General features: G+C 45.5%; 4 protein-coding genes across 4 annotated transcripts; 1 reads left to right on the top strand and 3 right to left on the bottom strand.

The window, feature by feature from the left end:
- Window positions 1–884: 884 nt before the first annotated feature.
- Window positions 885–4,329, bottom strand: LOC6616526 (solute carrier family 22 member 3). Its single transcript, XM_002040849.2, is given in 7 exon segments — window positions 885–1,802; window positions 1,864–2,045; window positions 2,104–2,240; window positions 2,242–2,865; window positions 3,477–3,580; window positions 3,633–3,861; window positions 3,917–4,329. Coding segments are annotated over 7 exon segments (1,668 nt in total). The 5' UTR covers window positions 4,147–4,329; the 3' UTR covers window positions 885–1,640.
- Window positions 4,330–4,428: 99 nt separating this feature from the next.
- On the bottom strand, window positions 4,429–12,008 carry LOC6616525. The gene is made up of 7 exons (XM_002040848.2): window positions 11,775–12,008; window positions 10,181–10,502; window positions 8,124–10,125; window positions 7,193–7,597; window positions 5,676–7,131; window positions 5,400–5,493; window positions 4,429–5,340 (listed from the first exon to the last, which is right to left on the bottom strand). The coding sequence occupies exons 2-7, from the start codon at window positions 10,491–10,493 to the stop codon at window positions 5,000–5,002; spliced, it is 4,611 nt and encodes a 1,536-aa protein (XP_002040884.1). The 5' UTR covers window positions 10,494–10,502; window positions 11,775–12,008; the 3' UTR covers window positions 4,429–4,999.
- Window positions 12,009–12,397: 389 nt separating this feature from the next.
- On the top strand, window positions 12,398–15,572 carry LOC6616524 (DNA polymerase eta). The gene is made up of 3 exons (XM_002040847.2): window positions 12,398–12,884; window positions 12,938–13,434; window positions 13,493–15,572. Exons 1-3 carry the CDS (start codon window positions 12,453–12,455, stop codon window positions 15,231–15,233), a joined length of 2,670 nt encoding a protein of 889 aa, XP_002040883.1. The 5' UTR covers window positions 12,398–12,452; the 3' UTR covers window positions 15,234–15,572.
- Window positions 15,551–19,134, bottom strand: LOC6616523 (organic cation transporter protein). Its single transcript, XM_002040846.2, has 5 exons — window positions 18,920–19,134; window positions 18,594–18,831; window positions 16,946–17,049; window positions 15,930–16,881; window positions 15,551–15,864 (listed from the first exon to the last, which is right to left on the bottom strand). Exons 1-5 carry the CDS (start codon window positions 19,132–19,134, stop codon window positions 15,667–15,669), a joined length of 1,707 nt encoding a protein of 568 aa, XP_002040882.1. The 3' UTR covers window positions 15,551–15,666.
- Between the last annotated feature and the right edge of the window lie 333 nt (window positions 19,135–19,467).

Genomic DNA, 19,467 nt, shown 5'->3' with positions numbered 1-19,467 from the left:
AATGGGGTTTTCTATAAGAAAGGTGCGGGGCGCAAGTTCGTCATTGTAAATAATTGTAGGACCGCAATTTTTTTTTGTTATTATATATGTACAAGTTCAAGTCCCAATAGGAAAATAGTTTTGTCTCTGCCCCCCATCTTCGAATTTTTTTAGGAAACCGCCGCCACACGAGAAAATCGCTTTCGTCGTTGGAAAAGGAAACATTCTGTGAGTCTTGGAAAATTTTAATTGATGTGAAATGAGATAGGGGAAAGGAAGACCTAAATATGAATGGATAAAGAGGTCAGAGAGCAAAGCAAATGAGTTCGATCACACATAGGTCCATCAGACATCCACTCAGTCTTGAAGACGGTGATGTAAATGTTTGTGAAGCCTTGATGTCAGAAGAAAGCATGTAATAAGCCGAAAAGATAAAATTTAATACATGCTTATTATAAAAAAATGTATTTACCCCTCATAAACATATTAGCATTATTAGATTCATGCATATATTCACATAAAGAGAGTGCTTATGTGTAGTGAAAATAGATTAAAATGTTTTAAAAAATTCTCGAGTTGGTCGCGGCTAGCTACATGAACACTTTAATTAGGACTCGCTCGAATCATAGTGCTCGAATCCTAGCGAGCATAAACATCACTTCCATAGCTGGAAGGATCATTGATTTTTCACGTGTACTCGTATTACGTCTCGCCTGAGGATTATGTACAGTGTGACGATTCGTTACATAATATGATTCAAACCTATATATTACTTAAAATACAACATGAAATTCTGCTTTAACTCGGACGACATTATCAGAGGAACAATCAAAACATTACAAGCTAATTAATGGAAAATAAATCGTTGCTCAGTTCTTTTTGGTCATTAAGTGTTCTAATTCAGGTTTAAAATAATATAATTTCTTTTTATTTTGATTTTAATTTTAATTACTTGGAAATAGTACGACTATGTCGCAAATCTGACATAGAAACAGCTGGCAAACAAATTGAAAATATGTTCTTTGCTATATGTAAATAGGTATTTGTATTTAAAACTAACTAAATTCTTGTTTAGTCTGTTTTTACTATATCTATGTCTTTTTACATTATACTTACTAACGTTTTTATTCTTATTCTGCTTGCTTTATTTTATAATCAAAATCAAGACTTAGACTTGATAGACTTAGTAACCAACTTACTATAATTACATCCAATTAAACCGTTTCATTTTTGCACTGCGTTGTTATACTTTTGTGGTCTCTGCTGTAACTGATTTTTAGTTTGGTGTATTCCCAAGCACTTAAAAGGCATAAAGCTTGGTTTTTTTTGCTTCCATACAAAATTTAAAGTTTTAGAAGTGCAGTTTTCGCTCCTGTACACCATTAAGCACGTCACATAAAAGTTGAATTTTTTATTTGATTGTTTTTGTATAAGAAATGATAATATATTGCTTAAAGTTTGAACGTAACCTTCGCCACTGTCAAATAACTTATTAATAATTATTAATAATTATTCTAGTGTCTTTGTTTTTAACCTGTACATAATTTTGGTTCCAAAAACATGAATGTTGTTTGCCCAAACTTGACTTGCAAGTATTTTACTCGAGAAAAACTACAAACTCCAATGTGAGCGACGCGATAATGTCGATTAGTTAGTACTTTTTAAGACTTTTTCCTAGGTATACTCTTGTCCAGGGCGCAAGATTCAGCCAGCGTGGTGGGCAGCACCTTGTTGGTTGTCTCCGGGAAGAACAAAACCAAACCCGAGCAGGTGAAGCCGAATAGGGCGAATAGTAGGTGAGGCGCATATTTGTAGTAGGGGATCTGTACGGGGAATCGATTGACACTGGTTGGATATATAACCTCTAAGCGAAGGGTTACTTACCAGTAGAGTAGTCTGGGGGGACAGCATGGAGCCAAAGCGACCCATACTGGAGCAGAAGGAGAGCATGCTGTTCCTGCAGTTGGTGGGGAAGATCTCGGAGGTGAAGAAGTACAGGATCATAAAGCTGCCCGTGGACGTCATTTTGGCAAGGAAGTACAGGGTTGAAGAGGTCACAGGGTACACTAATCCAGCAAACAACATTTTAGTCTCAGTTAACCACGAGTTAGGTCACATGCTTACCTTCATCCGTGGCAGCCACTGCAAGGAGGAGGACTGCACAAGTGAACTGGCAGGAGCTGAGCGCCCGTCGGCGTCCTATCCAGTTCATGAGTGTGGTGGCCATCAGGATACCAGGCAGCTGCATAAGACCCGTCAAGCTTGCTCCCACTCAACTTGGCTGAATGCAGACTCAGACCGAGGGCGATCAGGGTGTGGGTAAACCACACGAAGCAGCACAGGGTGGTGCGGCAGCCCAAGGCCTGGAAGATCTGACGGAAACTGTAGTGGCCCCCGGTTGCGGAAGACTGGGTCAGCAGCCGGCGGTTTGAGAGTATCAGTGCGTTAAGCTGGTGCTCCGGCAGTGCTTTTCGGTTTACTTGCGCCACCCTCCGCAGTGTGGTCTGGGCCTCCATCTCTTTCGACTGGCTGAGCAACCACCGCACGCTCTCCGGCAGCAGGCAAATGAAAATCAGATGGAGCAGAGCTGGCGTATATAGCACACGTAGAAAGACACGCCAGTCTCTCAGATACTTGGCCACGAGGCCCATAAGGGCCTCTGCCAGGCCGTAGGTCAGGGAGATCACTGTAGCCGCCAACACGCGGTGCTTGGGGCCAACTAGCTCCACGGCGAGAAGGAAGGCGGTGGGGAAGAGCGTGCTCCCCACGACCATGTCCAGGAACTCCAAGCTCAGGAAGCTGTAGTACTCCGGGGCATGCGAGCGAGCCAGTCCTGCAAAGGAACTCAGGATTCCCGAGGCTACCAGTATGAATTTACGCCCATATCTTAAACAGGAAACGAATTGGGCATCAATTAACAAGTTATTGGTTACATTTATTTAGCCGTTCAAAAATAAAATTGCATGGCTAGACGGCCGAACTGAATGAACATTTTAGTAACATTTAATTCCGTTTCGATGATACAAAAATAGGTGTAAGCAAAGACATTCGAATTTGCACTTTTTTGATGACAACCAAAATTACCCTCTCTCCGCTCAATAAAAACTGAGAGCGTAAGAAATCTAAAAATAGAGCTTGCTTGCTTATGTAAAAACAATAAACGAGAACGTGTATATGTGTGCGTACTTGTGGTAAAAGATTTTGGGGCCGAAAAACGAATTTACATATTTTACATATTTACATATTTATTCTAGTGTCTTTGGTATAACCCATTAGAAGCCCCTTAAAATATTTGGTGTTTTGAACATTTTCTGGGGCATAGGAAAAATGATTTAATTTAAATTATCAAACAGTTACCAAAATCTCTTCGATATAATTTTACCAATGATTTTGATATGTGCCAACTTTGTATACTTTTAAGAAAGTTTATTATTGAAGTGAACCCAATCTTATCGTATCACTAAAACTTTAAAATGTGATTTTTGCTTTATTCTTACCGATCGGCGAGATACCCCCCCAGTGGTATTCCCACAAACTGTCCAATATTGTTGACGGTTCCTACCATTGACAGCTTCCACTGGTCAGCGCAGAAAATGCCAAACTGTGGTAATATAAATTAGATTAGGGTTCCTGGAAGTCACCTTGAATCATACCTCAGTTGCTATTGTCTTTTCGCCGCTCCCCAGCTTATAGCCAGCATCGCAGGGGACACGCTGACCCACATCAAAGCTACTGACATTGCATGAAGGTTCACCCACGAGGTCGGATCGTACGGCGTACTGCTGACATTGAGCCCAGTTGCCGTGGCGCTGGGGAGTGGTGAAATTTAAGAAAGGTTCTTCATACCTGGAGTCCAACCCATCGCACAGGGTGATGTTGCACCTATGAAGAACTTCCGACGTAAAAGTACAGCACCATAACCATTTCACTGACCCACCTGTGGGGCACATCGCCAGCGGTGAAAACGTAGGAAATGGAGTAGAAGGCGTTGCAGATAATGGGTAGGCAAAGCAGCAAGTAGTTGAAGACTTGAAAACGTCCGAACTGGCCAATCTCAACGATGATCGCGTCCAGCTGGTTCTCCTCCGACGTCTTCGGTGGGTCTATGTCACCCGGTCCGGATTTAGGCTTCTCCGAAACCGCCTCCGTTTGGTTCAGCTTTAGCATGCTGCTGCCGATATCGCCAAGCGCCGACAAGTGACTGACTTCCGGCTTGGAATGCCGCACGCGCGATGTTTAGCTCCCTTAATTGGCTAAGTTATTCACGGCGGAGAAATCTGTCCGCAAGCAGTTCCCTGACGCTTTCGCACGTTAAATTACCTTAGCACGACTACCGAAGTCAGAATTTAGTTGCCAGAATAAGTAGTGACTATGAGCGGCTCCAATGCAGCCGTATTTTAATGCTGGTAGGTGAATAAATTTTCAGGTCATCGGAAAATAGTAGGGCCATTATAATGTAATTATGCTTTATTGTTTAGATTCAATGAAAGAATTAAAAATATCACTAGATCTTGTTGTTTTTGTCGTAAAATGTGCTTTAAGTGGGCAAATAAAACGGTCGAGGAAACCAACGTATAACTAGGTTACAAATACTGCTTAGGTTTTAAAGCAAAGTTTAAAGAAAACTCGGTTAAAGATTTAGTACATTTACAAATGCAGGTATAAATGAATTTCTAACAAGTATCGGTCGCACATCTGGTTATATATGGCAACTAAAGCATAAGTGCGCGACGAGCTAGTTATTTTACAACCTACAGCTCAGGAGTTTTCCCCATCAGCTCAGTTCCATAAATCACCGAAAGCTGGAGTATTCGAATGTAGTTTTTTGTGTCAAACATAATTGTCAATAATTAACGCCCTGTATGGATGTGCCCTAAAATTACAAAATACATTTCGATCGATCTGTGGCAAAAGTGGAAAAGCTTTGTGAGTTGACTACTTTGCTACGTTAATATCAATCTTATCAATTTTCAATATGATAATTTTGTTTTAAACTATTTTAACGAGGAATGTAGATCGCCTACAGGTTATACATGGGATTACTAGTAGCGTCGAACAGCTGGGTTCCTGTTGACTCGATCATGGACCGCAGTGCAATACTCCGCTGCTTGGCCACCGCCTTGCGTAATGTTAACTCAAACACATTTTCCTCGTCTATGTTATCCATCGGCATATGATCCCTGTGACCCTCCTTTCGATCAGGAGTTTTAAAGACAAGCTCCTCGTTTTCATACAAGATACATGTCTCGGCAAATTCCGTGGCGAAATATTGTGCGGTGTTGCGATTTTGAATCGCTTCGCTGGGAAAGCATTGCAAAAGTTCCTCAAAGCTAAGCTCAGCCACCAGATTGTTTAAAATCTCTGCGAAAGTGTAAGCCATTGAATTACGTAAGTAGTTTAACATGGTAAAAGCAACAAACCCGTAATGTGTGCCTTCCAATTGGGCAGCGCCTCCTGCTTGCTTAGTATTTTCCGCAAGAGACTCTCCCAATGCTTTGGCGTAAACCCGCAGGACTGCAAGTAAAGAAATATTTAAAAGTCTTAATATAAGTTGATAATCAAACATTTTGGTTTGTTTAATTTTGATATCCAAACGGCATCATCCTATATACTCTGTTCGGCATTTTTTTAATTTACGTTATAAACAGTTTCATTATTTGAATAAGACACTACAAATTTTAGATTGTGAGCCTTACCTTTCCATACTGCCACAAAAAGGCGGGACAGAAACTAAGCAGGTAATTTATGGCCAAGTTCTTGGGCAACACGATCACCAGAAAACTGTCTATGCCGATTAAATTAGGCGTCTTCTGTATGAAGGCGAGGAACTCCGAGACGATTTCACGATCCACCTTGGTAGAAGCTAACAGACTCTGTATCTTCAGGGTGAGGGTCAGCAACTCGTTATGCCAGCTAAGGAAGCGCACTTCGAACTCTCCGTCATCCTTGTTCGGATAGCTAAAATCGCTACGCTCGAAAGGCGGAAGGCGGTTCAGATATTGCGGTCGCTCCAACAAGCAGGGAATTGGGCGAATGTAGGCCTTGATGTGGCGATCATACTCCTCTCCCTCAGGCAGCTTATAGTCCGGAATTAAGGGCACATAAATAAGCTTGCCGGCCAACGGATCGTTGGGATTCCTTACAATCGGTTTTGGGCTGTAGTTAGGTGCCATTCCCACCATGTAGGAAATGCATTCCATTCGCAGGTTCATAAATTCCTCGCGGCTTGTTTGTTGCTCAACGTCCGCTGATTGCAGATCTGTGATGAGATCACTTAGAGCCTTTAGCCGTCCCATGTACATTCGAAACAGTATCTTGAGACCCTTGAGATTAGTCGCAGCCACATCGTCGTCAGCCTGAGGCTGTGAAAGCGAGGCATTTGAATTGCGCTTTTGAAAAGGCGAGGACTGTTGTTCCTGCAGCTGGTCGTAGACGATTCGCTGCTGCCTGCCACTGATTGACAGGCTTGCCGATCGCTCTTCGTGCGCCGAACTGGCGCAAGAGCTGGACAGTGATTGGGCATCCGCCTCGCTGTGCAGCGAGGGAGCCCGCGAACTGCTGCACTCCTCGTCGTAATCGTCATCCAGTTGTGGCGGCGTTTGCGAACGAATCTCGTGGGGTTGCAAGGATGAGCTAACATCGTAGAGATCATAGAAGTACACTTGCAGAATGTTTACGAACACCTTCTGAGAGGTCTGGTTCCCCTTCTGGCCAATGTGCGAGGCGATGTAGTTAAGAAAGAGCTGCAGAATCACGTCCAGCGTCATGCTGTGCTCGATGCAAAGCGCATGAATAAAAGCATCACTGATAGCTTCAAGCAGTGCTGGCTGCTCGTTGGCCAACAGAATCGTCTCGCAAAAGTCCGAGAAGGATACTATGGTACTCGGAGCTGGCGTTCCGACTGGAGCTGGTTTGCTCTTCGCCGCCATCCGTCGACTTTTTCTAGCTCGCAAACTTAATGCCTGGGAGTCAGCTTGCTGTTGATTGCGTCGCTGATAGATCACAGTACTGTCGTCGAACAAAACGTTTTTGTGCCGTATTAAAGCTGTGGCTAGGTTGCGTCTCGTGGATTTTGAAACTACCTCCTGAGCCAGCAAATAGTTGGACATACGGCACGCAGTCACGGCCAGCAGAAGATTTTCATCGGGAGAACTAAATGGTAAACATATTTATAATTAAAATAACATATTTTTACCGAAATAAGTCTACTTACAGTTTGTCCAAGTATTTCAGGTAGTTTATCAACTCCCCGCTTATTGAGTCCGCTACAATAGGTGAGACTAGCATTATCTGCGGAATTTCCGAGGGTGCATGTTTGATGAACATGTTAAGGAACTCCAGCGAAATTGGAACCTGCTTGTAACCTTGCTGGATCACCCTAGCTGGTGTAAAGTACGGACGAACTGTCTGGTTCAAAAAGGCCGACTTCAAACGATCCGTACCCAGGCAAAGCAGAAACAGCTTAACTGTGTAGATTAGACCCGAGAGCTCAAGTGGGGTCACGTTTTCCTCGGTGTCCATTAAATTCTGTACGTAGTTATTGAAAATATCTACAAGATGAAGCTGACACATTCTGTAGAACCCTGTAGCCTGGAGATATACTTCCTTTTTGCTTGAACTGTTCGAAAGTTGAAGGATAAACAATATGAATATATTATGAACAGACAAAGCTATTATTTCTAATAATCAAAGGTTAAAGTCAGAAGAGGCAATTTGTTTATAATTTCAAATTTAATTTACATTAAATAAAAGTCAAAAGAATTTAAATCCAAGACAGGTTTTTTTGGTATATCAAATCAATCAATAATGATAAAGAATATACGTACACCACTTATGTGGTTTCTCCGTTACTGCGTTGGAAACTACTGACAGTTTGGGACGGGTTGTAGAAAGACAGACGGACATGCTCAGATCGACTCAGCTAGTAATCCTAATCAAGAATATACATAAACTAATAGGGTCGGAAACGCAATCCACCTGTTACATACTTTTCAACGAATCTAGTAAGCGTTTTGCTCTACGAGTAAGATGTATTAAGCCTAAGAAATTTATTTTCGGCAAGTCCAAGTGCAGTTAAAACCAGGTGATAAGCCTGCGTGCTGATCCTGATCAACAACATTTTTAAGAAGTTTAAGTTTTCGTACCGTATTGAGAAATCCGCTAGTTTTCTGCAGTTTGCCATGAACATTTTCCGAAGCAGCTGCTCCCGCTCCGCTCCCAAACGCTCGCCCTGCAGTGTGAGACTTAATCGCAGCATGACATGCGCCTCCTCCATGAGATCGAAAAAGTTAGAGCTGCTCGCGCTGCGGTACGATTCCGCAATGCCCTCAAGATCCTCTATGACGCACTCCACCCTAGGTACCTCTAGGTTGTACAGCGTCCACTCGTTGGCCACCGTCGAGGATTGGACTGCACTGCTGCTCCTTAGCAGACTATTGTGTTTCGCCTTCGCTTCGGCCAATAGGCGTGCAGCAATGTTTCTCTTGACAGCTACGACTTGAGTGCCAGGCACTTCGCTCATGCTCCGCCGCTTGTGCTGCTCCAGAGCTGCATTCGTAATAAGCACTAGCTGCTCTCGGTTCACGCAAACGAACTGAACATGCATAAACGCTGCCAGACCCACGACGGCGATGGGGGAACTCACATCCGGAGCGGACTCCTCTGGGAACAAACCTCCAATAGAAGGGTACTCGAAGCGATTGTGAAAGAGCCTGTGACCAATTCGTGAGGTGTGCGTTTCGACAGACTCGGAGGTCACTGCATACATGACATAGTCGTTGATTTGGACCTGGATAACAGGTGCCGTGAAGCTGTAGCTGGCCACTGGCTTTTCGTTCTCACTGTACCACTTTCCTTGCGCAGAGAACTGGTACAGAAAGCCGTCCACACTGCTGGCCACGAGGAGGGCGTGTCCTATGCACCTCTGGTGCTGCGAAGACTTAAGCGTCCGGCGGTTTACGTGCTTAAACGTGGTCACAGCACTGGGCACCTGTTGGTTGCCCATGTCATACTCGTCGTCCACCTGGTCTACTTCCTGGCTGTTCCTTTGGTAAATGGCCTTGAGATCCATGCAACGAAAGATGTCCAGAACGCGCGGTTGATTCTCCGAGGTCTTCATGCAGATCTGCAACAGCTTGCGCACATCATATTGCACCGACGCATCATCCAGATGACTGCTCCCGGCTATGCCCCTCACATTCATTGCCTTAGCCTCGTTCACGAGCTTGATTTTAATGTCTGAGGCGCGTTGAGGGCTGATGGTGATATCTAGGTTGTCATCCTGTCCCTTTCCTGCTCCGTAGTCCGTAGTCTCATCCCACTGAGATCGCAGTTCCGGCTCAAATTCCCTGCCGTACGCATTGTTAACTAGCTTGGCCACGTTGAAGTCTAACGGTGACCGTCCAGGCAAGGCACCATTCATGACAACCTGTGGTTTTGCACTACTCGTCGATTGTAGGGAATCACTGTCGCAGCTCTGCTGACTGTGACTGGAACTGACCACGCCCCCACCTGCACCGCTGGCACTGGCCTTACTGCCCAAGCTTAGGGATTCCGAAAGCGGCTCGTCTCCGCCACCGTAGTCGTTATCCAGACAGCTTACATCCTGCCCTCCACTGGCTCTGCTAGTGAGTGCATCCACCACCTTGAAGGCCACGCAGTAGCGATTGCTGAGACAGGCGATTACGTTCTCTGCTAGACATAGACGCACTGGGACGAAGTTTAGTTGCACGAAGAACTTAAAGGGCAGAAAGTCGATGAAAGCGAACCTAGGCTGCGTGTTCTCATGAACGCACTGGGTGTATTCGTAGAGGTAAATCCTGTCACGACTGCTCACAATGATGTTTCCGGATGTCTGGCAGCATTGCACCAGCTCCGGCGGACTGCGCAACGGCAGCTCAATCACATCGATGCTCTCCACCAACGGCGTCTTGGGCGTGGTCATCGATGCTATTCGAATGGTAATGGGCAACTCGTTTAGCCGGCTGTCCGGGAACTTCCAGAAGTTGGCGTAGATGCGTACGAACATCTTCGTGTCGTCCTCAGAGCAGACTGTATTGCTGTTGCTGCTTGATGTGCAGCTAATGGTGGAGGAGGAATGCACCGGACTGCCCGCCTGTTCCTTTTCAAGAGTAAGCAGGTATTTGCCTGAGGAAGATTCAGCTTTAGTAGCGTTTTTAGAAAGATATTGATATATACTCACCAGCTTCACAGTAAATAAGTTGCACCACTTCGCCCACCGTGGCCAGCGTGCTCCTGCTCGGCGTCCTCTCATCACCTGCGGTGGTGGTGGATTCTCCTGCCGTCTCATTGGATTGTCCAACGTCCTCCGGTGCCGTTCTTCTGGAGTCCTCAGATTGAGCCTGCTTGGCACCTATGTCGTAGATGTCGATGAACTGTTCAGCACTGCTGATGGCTATGCGGTTGTTCCCGATCAGGCTGGCCGCCAGGATGTCACCGTTGAGGGCATACGTCTGCTGCCTGGCAAAGTTGTAGGCCTGCAGGATCTTCACCATGGTGGCTCACTATAAAAAAGACGAGGGATTCTTTCACTACGGCACTCCAGAATTGCAAACTACGCCCTTAGCTTAGTAAAGTGACTTCATCGCCGGACGTACACAGACTGATGGCCTCACCGTGAATCAGACACTAGAGTAGAGAGTTCTCTAACTGAGCGTGGGACAGAGAAAGGGAGAAGTCCGAGTGACAGTGGATTGGCGGACCGCTTAGCGGGGCTCAAGTGGTTCTTGTTTGGGCATGTGAACCATTAGCATAATTGTGCGCTTATGCTGGGGTCAGGGATCGGAAGAGTGGATAAGCGGATGAGGGCTAAGGCTAGCGCATATGGGGTAGCTAGGCTAGGATAGGCCTTTTAAAGAGTGAAGCAATTAAATTAATTTAGACTTAGCCGTAGAATATTTTGGTATACCCCAATGGTGCTCACAAATATCTTTCGTGATTGCAGATACAGTCGCGATCAAAATGAACAAATGAATTTGTTACTTCCTTAACTACAAAAAGTAGGGAAACAATAAAAAAACTGTGTGTGATAAACACATTTTGTATTGCATATTCAAAAATATCAGAATTAAAGATGTGCAACCGAACTTTTGATCACCTTTTTTAAAAGATTGAATACACATAAGTGGTACATTTGGTAAAACAAGAACCCGCCCTAACGGCGTTCGGCGTCAAGGATTCCAATAGGTCAGTGCTGCACCTTCACTTCAGGTGGAAGTCCTGCGGTCTCATACGCTTTGACCATAAAGTAAACAGACAAGAAATTAGGTCACGACAGTATACAAAAACACGCCCTTCCTGATTTCCGACGCCCAATACCACCGGCATACCATGGGCGATTAAAGTGGGCCCGGTATCCCAACCCCGATTCCGAGTAGCTATACGTGAGTTAGCCCAATTAAGCCATTGGACATTCGCTGGACATACACTCGGCGCATCAATCAAAACAGCCGGCCAGGAGGCGGAACACGGAAGCGGCGTAGCCGGAAATAGAGCGCCCCCTACATGGATTGACATTTATTTCTGGTCGCTCGGTCAAATCAATAATTCCCGCGGCCGTAATCCGTGCATTAACCCAAATGAACTTGGGCAATGGAAACGCCAGGATAGGCAAATGGTAGTTGGATAAGGGGGAGGGGGGAGGTAGTCACTAAGAGATGTGTGTGTTTCCAGTTGCATTTTGGCAGCCGCTTATATTGAAAAATCAATATCTAAGCATTTTGTTAGGAGTAGCCGCTGGAAACTTGGCAAATAATTTACACTTTGCAATGTCTTACGTATTAACTTGTTTTAATATTCCATTCAGAAAAACAGAAGACAGGGTTTAAGGATTTTTGAAACGCATCATTCTTCGGGGTAGATGTTCGGACAATGTATGTTACTGTGTAATAGGTGGTAGTTATGCCACGTAAATATAACTTCTAGCCGGACTGCACATAATATTCACTCGTTTGTTTATATTTTTTCCGAGTGAGAAACGATAAACTTAAGAATATTCAATAAAGTGTGGCCAGGTTTTGCTCTCTAGAAAATATTGCGAAGCACGAATTGGGTAAACTACACTAGAGTACAAAGCATCGATACAAAGGAACATTATTTAACATCCTCTAATTTTAAATTTCTAATTAGCTTATTTGTAAGAGAGTCTTTAAATTATAAAGCCCCACTACTATCGAAGATATGTTGTCAACAAAATTCTTTACTTCTATTTATTTGAATATCTAAATAAGAAATGATTTAAATCGAAGAATTGAAACCGCTCTTCACAACTGCTTTAAAATGAGTTATAGAGCACATAATTATTATTATTATTCAAACTTTTTTCAAATTTGAATATGGGAAATACTTTAGTGTATCTAGTATTCAAATGCATCTAATCGGTATTTTAAGAAGTCCCCGCCACGGCCACACTCTTGGCGCGCAGTGAAATTCGCGTAATAATACGAAATGAAATCATGTCCAGCGCACGCAGCCATGTTAGCATGCAGAGCAAGTACGACCGCGTGGTCCTGCTGGTGGACATGGACTGCTTCTTCTGCCAGGTGGAGGAGAAGCAGCATCCGGAGTACCGCAACCGCCCGCTGGCCGTCGTCCAGTACAATCCCTGGCGAGGTGGAGGCATCATAGCGGTGAACTACGCGGCTCGTGCCAAGGGAGTCACTCGCCACATGCGCGGCGACGAGGCGAAGGACCTGTGTCCGGAGATCGTGCTCTGCCAGGTGCCGAATATACGGGAGAAGGCCGACACCAGCAAGTACCGCGATGCCGGCAAGGAGGTGGCCAACGTGCTGCAGCGCTTTACGCAGCTCCTGGAGCGCGCTTCAGTAGATGAGGCGTACTTGGACATAACGGAGACCGTTAATCATCGCATGCAGCAGATGCAGAGTGTAAGCGCTGGCACAAATTAAAAAACGTTTCCTTATTCTTTTACTCGTTGCAGGGAGCCTTTGCTCTGCAGCCGCAGGAATTGGTAAACACCTTTGCCGTGGGCTACCCCAACATTGGCGACTACGTCAACAAGATAACAAATCGCTTTGCCAATCCCTACATGGACGACGAACGCTACCAGATGTCCTACGACCAAAACGACCTTCCCGCCGTCCGACAGAGCGACATTCGGCTCCTTATTGGCGCCTCTGTGGCGGGCGAAGTCCGTGCGGCTGTAAAAAAAGAGACAGGCTACGAGTGTTCGGCTGGAATAGCTCACAATAAGATCCTGGCCAAGTTGGCAGCTGGAATGAACAAGCCCAACAAGCAGACCATTTTGCCGCTGGCGGAAACCGCCAGCCTCTTCGACTCTTTGCCTGTTGGCAAGATCAAGGGGTTGGGTGGCAAATTCGGTGAGGTGGTGTGTGAGACATTAGGCATAAAGTTCATGGGCCAGGTTGTCAAGTTTTCGGAGGTAGAGCTGCAACGCAAATTTGACGAGAAGAATGGGTGGGTTCCTCAAGAGGAGTAGACCACGTTCAAAGTAACTTATTTCCTCTTGTTCCAGCACCTGGCTATTCAACATCTCTCGCGGCATAGACCTAGAAGCCGTGACTCCCCGCTTTTATTCGAAAAGCATTGGCTGCTGTAAAAAGTTTCCAGGTAGAAATAACATTACGGGATTGAAAACCCTTCAACATTGGCTTGGTGAGCTTTCCTCCGAGATCAACGACCGCCTTGAGAAGGACTTTATCGAGAACAATCGCAGGGCCAAACATATGGTGGTGCAATATGTGCAGGACATTGACGGCGAGGAGGTGGCCAGCTCCCGCTCGACTGCTCTTAAAGATTACGACCAGGAATCCATCGTAAGATTTTCTTTAGACCTAATCAGGGCAAACACTAAAACGTTTCTGCGTCCGGGCAGCGAGTCTGCTTTGAACAATGCTATCAAGTTCCTTGGCATTAGTGTTGGCAAGTTCGAAGCCGTCTCTAGTGCGCAAAACAGGCTGCAGGAGATGTTTGCCAACCAGGCTGCCAAGAAACGAAGGATCAGCGGAGAGGAACCAGGGCAACCGCCTCAAGTTCAAATGGAGAAAAAGCAGAAGCAAACGGAGGAAGTTAAGATGAAGAACTTCTTTGCAAACTATTTGCAAGGAGCTAAGAAAGAGGATGCAAAAGCAGACGGAATTTCTGTGAATCCCTTGGCTGCTGCATCAGCTGCTCCAAAAAAGAATTTCGTAGAGGAGTACAAACAGAAACTTCATGAGGCCGTAAGGACTGAAGCTGCCGCCGAAGGAACTGTTCTCACATCAACACCACCGGAGTTTAAGGAAAGCTTTTTTTCACAGTACCTAAAACAACAAAAAAAGACAGGAGATCAGGGGTCGGTGACATCAAAGGAGGACTCCTTGGATGTGCAGGGGCTGGCCGAGGAATTGGACGCCATTGAGGCTGACAACTCGAAAGATTTTGAAGAAGACACTGAAGAGGAGACGGAGTTAACTAGTGATATCCACATGTCTAAGCCTGAAGGACAGTCATCCGATGCCGGGCAAGAACAGGATCCAAACACCTTGAGTGATTCAACAGGGAAAGACGTATACGTTAAAACTGATATAGTGCCTCCCCCGCTTACTGAAGACGAATTGAAGCCTTCAACGTCAAAAAGAAAGTTCGATGAGATCGAAAGTTCTGGAAGTAATTACAAGGAAAGTTACGTAGAGTTTGCAGTACCCAACCTTCGCATCGATCTTTTGCCTACTATTAAATGCGATCAGTGCGGAGCAAACATTCCCGACGAAGTTAAGTCCCTACAAACCCATAGAGACCATCACTTCGCTCAGGAACTAAGTAGAACGCTGAGAAGCACCGAGCGGGAAGAGAGGACGCAGATCCGACAGAAAATATCTCCTAAGCCGACGCCACCCAAGAAGAGCAAGAAGACGGCTGGTTCTGGTAGCAGTTCCAACAGTACGGCACCACCGAGTAACAGCATAATCAAGTTCTTCAGCGCAAAACCAACTCAGGAGCAAGCGCCCAGTGATCCACAGATGCAGCAGTGCACCGAGTGTAAGGCTTTCATCAAGTGTGTAGACATGCCAGAACACTTAGACTACCACGTAGCCAAAAACCTTCAACGTGAACTAAACCAGCAGGATCTGCGAACTCGAACCGCGGCTCTGAACAATGAAAAAACATCTCCAGCTCAGACAAAGAAACAAACTCAGAAAAAACTGAACTCAACCATTTCTGCCTCTTCAAGCGGAACAAAGACAATTGCCCAGTTTTTCAGCCAAAGCAATTAGAGAAACCCTTACACCGCTCCAAGTATTGGAACCTATATAAGTACCTACAAATGGACCAAGGACAAATTTACTTCACTTTAAGATTTAAACATTTTCTCATTCAATTCCGAATCAAAATCAATAATTTTTTGCTTGCACATATCCTAGTTATTAAAATCTCAATCTGGCTCTGGACAGCAAATTGATTGGACTTGTTCATTTTTTTTTCGAGTAATGAAACTCTTAGATTTAATTTTTTTGTTTTATTTTTCCAATTTTAGGCTTAAGTATTAATGTTGATCATTACCATCCATCCGTTGAATAATAAAACACAATGCTTTGTCAATGCTAAATATTATATATGTATAGTATTGTTTGTTCTTAGAGTTATAACACATTTGAAGAGAAATGTCTTTGTATTTGCAGGCTGCCTTAAAATAAGATTACGTTAGAATTACTGCGCTTGTGTTGCCGTGACGACTAGATCGAGATCCTTGCTCTTCGACTGCTTCTTGACGCCTATGGCGTCCGCTTCCTGCACTGTTGTCGGCAAAACTACGTTGGTGGTCTCTGGGAAGAACAGCGTGAGCAGGCCGCTCACGATGGCGGCGCCGGCGAAGAGCATGGCAGGAGCATTGGCATAATACTTGGCCTGTGGAGAAAGGAAAAGGAAGCAATTAGATACAGGAGGAGATCCTTATAGCATTGAGCACCCACCAGTAGAGGCGTCTGCGGGGCCAGCATGGAACCAAACCTGCCCATCATGGAACAGAAGCTAAGCAGACTGTTCCTCAGATTCGTGGGATAGATCTCTGAGGCGAAGAAATAGAGCACCTGGAAGCTGGCAGTGATGGTCAGTTTGCCAACAAGAAATAGCACCAATTGAAGCACCGGCTGATCCGCGCCGGTGAAGATCGTCCCGATGCAGCAAAGACCGCTGGCCAGCATCAGCCCGCAGAGGGAGTACCGCCGGCCGAAGCGGTCCATGATGAGCAGGGGCATGAAGAAGCCGGGAATCTCAACAAGGGCGATGTAAGCGAAGTTATTGTACTTGTCTCCATCCAGCAGCACAACATTAAGGCTCAATCCGTAGTAGACCAGCACGTGGACAATCCAGCAAAAGGAGCAGTTGGCAATGCGCCACTTGAAGTTCTTGAAAGCCTCGCGGATGGGGAAACGGCTTTCCGACGACTGCTGCAACTTGTCCCGATTGGCCAGCACAAGCTTGTCCAGCATGCTCTCCGGCAGCTCGCGCTGGTTCACATGGGCGGCTCGCCGAAGGATATTCTTGGCCCGCTCCTCCTTGCCCTGACTGAGCAGCCAGCGCACGCTCTCCGGCAGGATCCAAAAGTAGGCCAGCAAGATCAGCGAGGGCCCGTAGGTGATGCGCAGTAGGATCCGCCAATCGTGGAACGCCTTGGCGGACATGGCGAGCAGCACCTCACCCACCGCGTAAAAGACCGTAATCACGCTGCACGCCAGCACGCGTCGCTTGGGTCCCACCAGCTCGATCCCGATCACGAAACAGGTGGAGTACAGCGTACTGCTGGTCATGTTGTCCAGGAACTCGAACACAAGGAACCAACCGTAGCTGGGCGAGAAGGAGCGAATTACGCCAAGCACAGCTCCCAATATTCCGCCCAGAGCGATTGAGAAACTCCGTCCATATCTGTACAAAATTTTGACAATGTGATAATCAAGGAGCATAAAGTTAAGTTGTGGTGTACCCTTACCGATCCGCGACAAAGCCTCCGATGGGAATACCGAAGAATTGTCCCAGGTTGTTTATGGTTCCCACCATAGATAGCTTCCATTCATCATCGCAGAAAATGCCAAACTACAATGGAACTGTTTTTCAAATCTTTTGTCGCCCACACGTACTTAGAACTTAGAATAATTGAATTCGCTCATTTTGAACATTCACGTTCTTAGCAATGGCGTACACGAAATATTTATTAAGCTACGAGAGGTATTTCGAAATTAAATGCTGAGCTCAAAATTGTGATATACGTACTGTACAAAATTCCTTTTATGCCGAGCATAAATCAACCTTGTGAAAAATTAATGGAAATTGGATTCAGTCAAAGCTATCAGTCCCACTGAATATTTACCTAAATGGTAACCCAATTTGACTAGGAACATCTTAATCTCAATTTGTGTTTTCATGTTGCAATTGCTGTGCCACAAGCCTGGCAACTGTGGCACTTATCTGCCAGTCACTGTGCTCGCATCTACGTGTCCAATTGTCTGATAAAGAATGTTTTAGCAAGAAAGCTCATCAGGCCACTTAGGCAACAGCTTCCGACATTATCATAGGGCACATAATAAACTGTCCAAAGACCAGGGTAACAGATGTGACCGCGAAAACTAAATTTGTTTACCCTATGGGTGGTAAAATTCCTCGATTATGCCTAAATTGCTGACTAAATATTATGAATTCTGTTTACCTTTGGACCTTCACACTGGTCTTTCTGTTGATTCAGCTGGCATACTGGGCGTATGCGTTATACTCACTACTAAATATCGACTTATAAATACGTTAAGAGTTTTACGACCATTTACTGCAATCCCCTCTTCACTTTCCCAATTCGTTTCAGGCCCCGTCTGAGTGCCCACTATTTGATTACGTTTGTCAACTACTCAATGTCGGTTATCAGTAAAGTATTTACCGCTCAATTTAGTCATTGAACCCGTGTGAATGGACAGGTTTAGTGATCCTAGGTTTGGTTTGCTCCCATTAATCCTAACACAAAAAAACCTACAAAAATCAAGAGAGTTCCTCACTGTCAGGCCAAAGATATTAGAATAATTCTAGTGTCTTTGGTCAGACCCCTTCTATTCATCTCTATTTTCTAACTTTTATAGTTCCCGAGATTTTGAGGTTCATACGGACAGACGGACATGACCGATAATATGTATACTTTATAGGGTAGCAATTACTTTCTTCTTCAAGTCTTGTATACCCGTTACGCGTAGAGAATAATATCTCTGTAGCTACAATGATTGTTTATAAGCCTAATTAAAGAAGACTCAAATTACCAAAACGCGTAACGGCATAATGTGCTAAAATTTTTGAAGAATGAGGAATCTAGTATGTGAGCCCACGTTTTATAAACAAGCACGTTTTTTATACCACTCGGAGTTATTAGCTCCACCAGCGAGCTAATCAATCAGTAATCAATCCAATTTGGGATTTCATTCTGATAGTTCAAAGATAAGAGTTGGTTTGTTGTGATGAAACTCTTTTATGAGTGTGTAGCGGGGCTAATCGGATGACTTATTGACAAAGTCCAACGTCTGCCACATCAAGATTTAGTCGTCTAGCATGCAGTTTTCGTAGCCCCCGATAATAGCACCCCCCTCGGTAGCTTTGGAACTCACGTCATTGGAAATGGTAACTTCATCGTCGCGGAAAACGAACTCGTTGTGGGCGCAGGCCTCCTTGTTTCTTGTGAAGTGGTCGGCCGTGCAGATGTCCACCGAATGGTTCCATTGGGGCAGCTCCGAGTTGGTGTACCGATTGCATGAGTCCAGATCCTTGCCGTTCTTGGGGATACTCCAATCGGTGTGCGGCTCGTAGTAGTTGCTTCCAGGCAAATCGCACTCTGCCACGCTACATCTGTCGGTGAGAGGAGTTCCGTCATTTCGAGTCGCACAATTTAGCCACCAAGGACCCATTAATAGCATTAAATGGCCATTAACTTCACCTGTGCGTCACTGTGGCAGCGGTAAACACGTATGTGACCGAGAACATGGCGTGGAACATCATCGGCAGGCAGATCAGCACAAATATGATCAGCTGGAAGCGCCCGAACTGCCCCAGGTGCTTCAGGATGGCGTCCAGAGTGACGTCTTCCGAGTCCTTCGCCGGTGGCGACACCGCCACCGCCGGGTCTGCGGGTGGCGCTCCGCTGGCTGCCATTTCCCAATCCCTGCCTTCGATAATACGGGGACACAATTAAGGCACACGTTTTCGCTTTATTTATGCACTAGCGCTGCGTTATTTTCATTCACAGAAAATACGTATATATATTTATTTTTACCCTCGCGCCGAGCACTTTGCGATGTGTAGGGCACCGAACCGCGTCTCGGACTGCGACTGGCCTGCTGAGATCTCCGGTTCCACAATGCGAGCAATCAACGAGCGGTCGCGATCGCAGTCCGTCGGCGAATGGGACAGATCGCATACCGACCAACTGTTGATGGGCATGGGCATGGTTATGGGGCGCCTTGATAAGATTGCCGGATTCATGGG

The sequence above is a fragment of the Drosophila sechellia genome, chromosome 3L (genome assembly GCF_004382195.2).
Source record: "Drosophila sechellia strain sech25 chromosome 3L, ASM438219v1, whole genome shotgun sequence".
NCBI lineage: Eukaryota > Metazoa > Arthropoda > Insecta > Diptera > Drosophilidae > Drosophila > Drosophila sechellia.
Note: the sequence above shows the minus strand (reverse complement) of the source record. Positions and strands in the feature narration are given on the sequence as shown.